The 4208-nt window shown below is 42.6% G+C and overlaps 1 protein-coding gene across 1 annotated transcript in view; it reads left to right on the top strand.

Moving 5' to 3' along the window:
• Positions 1–157: 157 nt before the first annotated feature.
• Positions 158–4208, top strand: part of LOC133120045 (mitogen-activated protein kinase 15-like) — an 11041-nt gene continuing 6990 nt past the window's right edge. The window contains exon 1 of the mRNA XM_061230190.1: positions 158–195. Coding sequence (XP_061086174.1) covers positions 158–195 — 38 coding nt within the window. The remainder of the gene's footprint in view (positions 196–4208) is intronic.

Raw genomic sequence — 4208 nt, 5'->3', positions numbered from 1 at the left:
CATAGGGCCCCCGAGATCCTGCTGGGGTCCCCCAGGTATGCATAGGGCCCCCGAGATCCTGCTGGGGTCTCCCAGGTATGCATAGGGCCCCCGAGATCCTGCTGGGGTCCCCCAGGTATGCATAGGGCCCCCGAGATCCTGCTGGGGTCTCCCAGGTATGCATAGGGCCCCCGAGATCCTGCTGGGGTCCCCCAGGTATGCATAGGGCCCCCGAGATCCTGCTGGGGTCTCCCAGGTATGCATAGGGCCCCCGAGATCCTGCTGGGGTCTCCCAGGTATGCATAGGGCCCCCGAGATCTACAAAAATATGTTTTTGTAGTTTTTAAACTACACAAATTGGATGAGAAGCATTCTTTTTTCATTTCCAAGCAAACATCCAAATGTCAATTTATTTTAAGCCCAGGGCTGCATTCATTCATTCATTCTGGGTGCACTATGGTAACAGGATATACCATTTGAAAGCATTAAAACTCACTTTGTAACATGTGGGTGGTAAAACAAGTGTTGGGGGACCACACTTTCTCTGCATTGTGGAAATCCACATACTCCAAGAAATAAGGTCAGTATCCTTTTCACAACCAGCCGACCAAATGCATCATAGTTTGTCATGATAAGAATATGCTTTGAGAAATGTTGATAGAATGTCCATTGTTTACTTATAATTTCTCTGGAGGAATTATCATTATTGTAAGTTTTGCCATATACTTGTACAGAAGTTCTTGTACATAGAAATTCTAACATCTACATTTTGCATAGGCTCTCTTGAACATGATGAGACCAAGTACAACTGTCTCTGACTAGTATTTGTAACGTAGTTGCAGAGAAAATGCGTTACCCCCATCCATGTGTAAGAAAATGCAATATAACTTCAGCTCATTAAAGAACTGACTATGGGCATGTTATTGAATTAATGACTAAAAAGCATTTTGCCTGCATAACAAAACTGAAATAACGTCAATACACACACAGAGTCAGATATTCCAATGAATATCTCATCTGAGTGAATATTTCTGAGGAAGACAGTGAAAACACAGTTGACAACATAATAGAGGGCATTTTCAGTGACGTAACCCCATTTCATGTTGGTGAGCATCTAAATGCATTCTCTAAATATTTGATTAGTATTCAGTATGCTTATAAATAAGGAGCTAGCCTGCTTTTGAATAATAAATAGCATTTGAAATTATGCAATGTGTTTGACTTGATGGGGGTTGGGTATTTGACGAAAACTTCATTCAATGCACCTCATTATTGTACTTGTTTTTCATGATCTTCTCAAGCTGTTGCTGTCTGAGAGAGGGAGTTTGGGACAGAGAGGGAGAGAGGGGGTTTGGGACAGAGAGGGGGTTTGGGACAGAGAGGGAGAAAGGGGGTTTGGGACAGAGAGGGGGTTTGGGACAGAGAGTTTGGGACAGAGAGGGGGTTTGGGACAGAGAGGGGGTTTGGGACAGAGAGTTTGGGACAGAGAGGGGGTTTGGGACAGAGAGGGGGTTTGGGACAGAGAGGGGGTTTGGGACAGAGAGGGAGAGAGGGGGTTTGGGACAGAGAGGGGGTTTGGGACAGAGAGTTTGGGACAGAGAGGGGGTTTGGGACAGAGAGGGGGTTTGGGACAGAGAGTTTGGGACAGAGAGGGGGTTTGGGACAGAGAGTTTGGGACAGAGAGGGGGTTTGGGACAGAGAGGGAGAGAGGGGGTTTGGGACAGAGAGGGGGTTTGGGACAGAGAGGGAGAAAGGGGGTTTGGGACAGAGAGGGGGTTTGGGACAGAGAGGGGGTTTGGGACAGAGAGTTTGGGACAGAGAGGGGGTTTGGGACAGAGAGTTTGGGACAGAGAGGGGGTTTGGGACAGAGAGGGAGAGAGGGGGTTTGGGACAGAGAGGGGGTTTGGGACAGAGAGGGAGAGGGGACAGAGGGTTTGGGACAGAGAGGGGGTTTGGGACAGAGAGGGGGGGACAGAGAGGGAGTTTGGGACAGAGAGGTGGGGGAGAGTGACAGGTGGGGGAAGTACAAACACTGTTTTTCAGGATAAAAAGTGATGTATAGTCTAGTCAGCTAAATACAATATTTCATACTTAATAAGTCCCATAATATAGCTTCCATGTGCCCATTTGGAGTCTCCAAATGTCCCTTTTGGAAAACTACGATTAAAAAAACAATTGTGTTTCTAAGCGCACCAGCCACAGCTTCAATAATCCAGTCAAAAACATAAAATATTTTCACTGAGAAAAAAAGTTTCCACTTTCACTGTGTTTGAGCTTCTGTAACTTTTAGTAATACTTACGGTTTTTTACAATCGTTTTCACACTTGTCTCAATACCATGTCCACTTTTTCAAAACTCTTCACACAGTGTGCTTTTGAAACACGCACTTGAGCACATCAGTTAACCTTTGGTGCAAAATGCACTTCAACCACCAAAACACTTAATATTTCACCCAAAAGTGACTCATGCTGCCATAGCTATAGCATATGCTTTCTCCCATAAGACTATTTTGTCACTCAATGTTCAATGAACTGCAAAACACAAACAACATGGAGCATTGCTAAATACATATATTATGTGTTTCCCTTTCCTCTATTTTTGCATCCACAAATATTTCAAGCCAAGCAGCTAAAGAAACTTTTGATCTGTTGGTTTACCTCTCATAATAGATGTCATGACTGAGTGTGGGAAATTTACAGTAAACTGTAAATGAATGAATGTTTTACTATATTGGAAACCCTGAATAACAATTTTTACTGTGTAATGTAAAACAATATATGATAAAGAAACAAATCACAAAAGCAACAGTATTCTTCAGAGGGTTTACAGTATTTTGACGTTTGTTCTCACAGTGCAATATACTGTAATTCAGAAAAGAAAAATACAATACAATCAATTACTCAAAATACATTACAATCAATAACAAATACATACCAAATAGCAATATTTCCACTATATACAGTAATTCGCACATATATTGTCTGCCTATCAGTATCAGAAGTCTACTGTTGGCCTGGCCCATCCATCCTGTCCTCTGCATTTGGCTATAGATTTTCATCAACATCACTCCGAATGTTATCTCTTGCTATACACCGAGGAAAACATCTCTTTGCGTGCCTTATCCAGCCCTGGATGTGTTCCACAGTTATGTCACACACCCAGCAGCCATTGCATCTAGAAGTGACATCTGTTCATGTGGGTGGTGGTCCTAAACCTTCACATATACCTTCATAAACTTCATATTGGTACCTGAGTTTCTTGACACCCTCAGAGTTCCTGTCAAAGGGGACAGTGTACAACTGTTTCATCCTGATCTGATGTTTCTGTAACACAACTAACAAATGGTTGTAGTGCTTACACTGTCAATGTTTGGAAATATGTAAGAACATACATATCTGCGGTTATGTTGTTGCGTATTTCTCTTAGCCTGATGCTGTTGTTGACAATGACCATCCCAACTATTGTATCCTCCTGTTGAGGTGTAAACATTCTTCCCCTTCCCCCTGTGTGACTGTGTGAGGTAACCGCTGGGTCCTGTAGTGAGTCAAAGACAAATGTGCACTGATACATCTGCTTTTTATGGAGACTTCTCAAATCACAGTACTGCTGTAATATACACATCAATTGAACTCCTTCAGTCAGAATGCTGTAAATACTGTATAGTACTTGTTGGTTTGCCTGAAAATCCTCACTATTGACTGTGCGACTGTGGATCTAGGCAAGTTTGGTTGAACCCTCAACCTGATTCCCTCAGGGACAGACCATGATTTATCACATGATCAATGACTGTGGCTCTGATTTCACCAGACACAACTGTTCTTGCTCTTCCACGATGTCTTCTTCCTCTACCTCTGGCTGCATCCATTTTCCCCACCAAGGCTAAAGAATGCAAATGCCAATCCAAAGGTGGCCCCTTTTGTATATGTGGTAACGGGGCACAAACAACAAACACCTGGGTAGGTTGTTCACTGAAATGACAGCCAGGTGTTTCAACAGTACATATACAGCAGTAATAGTGGAAAAATCTCTTCAGTGACAACTACATCTATATTTACCCTATATACATGCACATTTCAATGCAAGTATGATCACTTTTGTATAGATGGTAACAAGGCTGCAAACAAAAAAAATGAATAAACTGAATAAACTTTCTGCTCAAATCAGAATGATCTGTCTTACGTATTTCAAGCATATAGTTTCATTTTTCTGCCAAAATGCAGCATATTTCC

The sequence above is a fragment of the Conger conger genome, unplaced genomic scaffold (assembly GCF_963514075.1).
Source record: "Conger conger unplaced genomic scaffold, fConCon1.1 SCAFFOLD_74, whole genome shotgun sequence".
Lineage (NCBI taxonomy): Eukaryota > Metazoa > Chordata > Actinopteri > Anguilliformes > Congridae > Conger > Conger conger.
The sequence above is the reverse complement of the archived record's forward strand: the minus strand, read 5'-3'. Positions and strand labels throughout refer to the sequence as shown.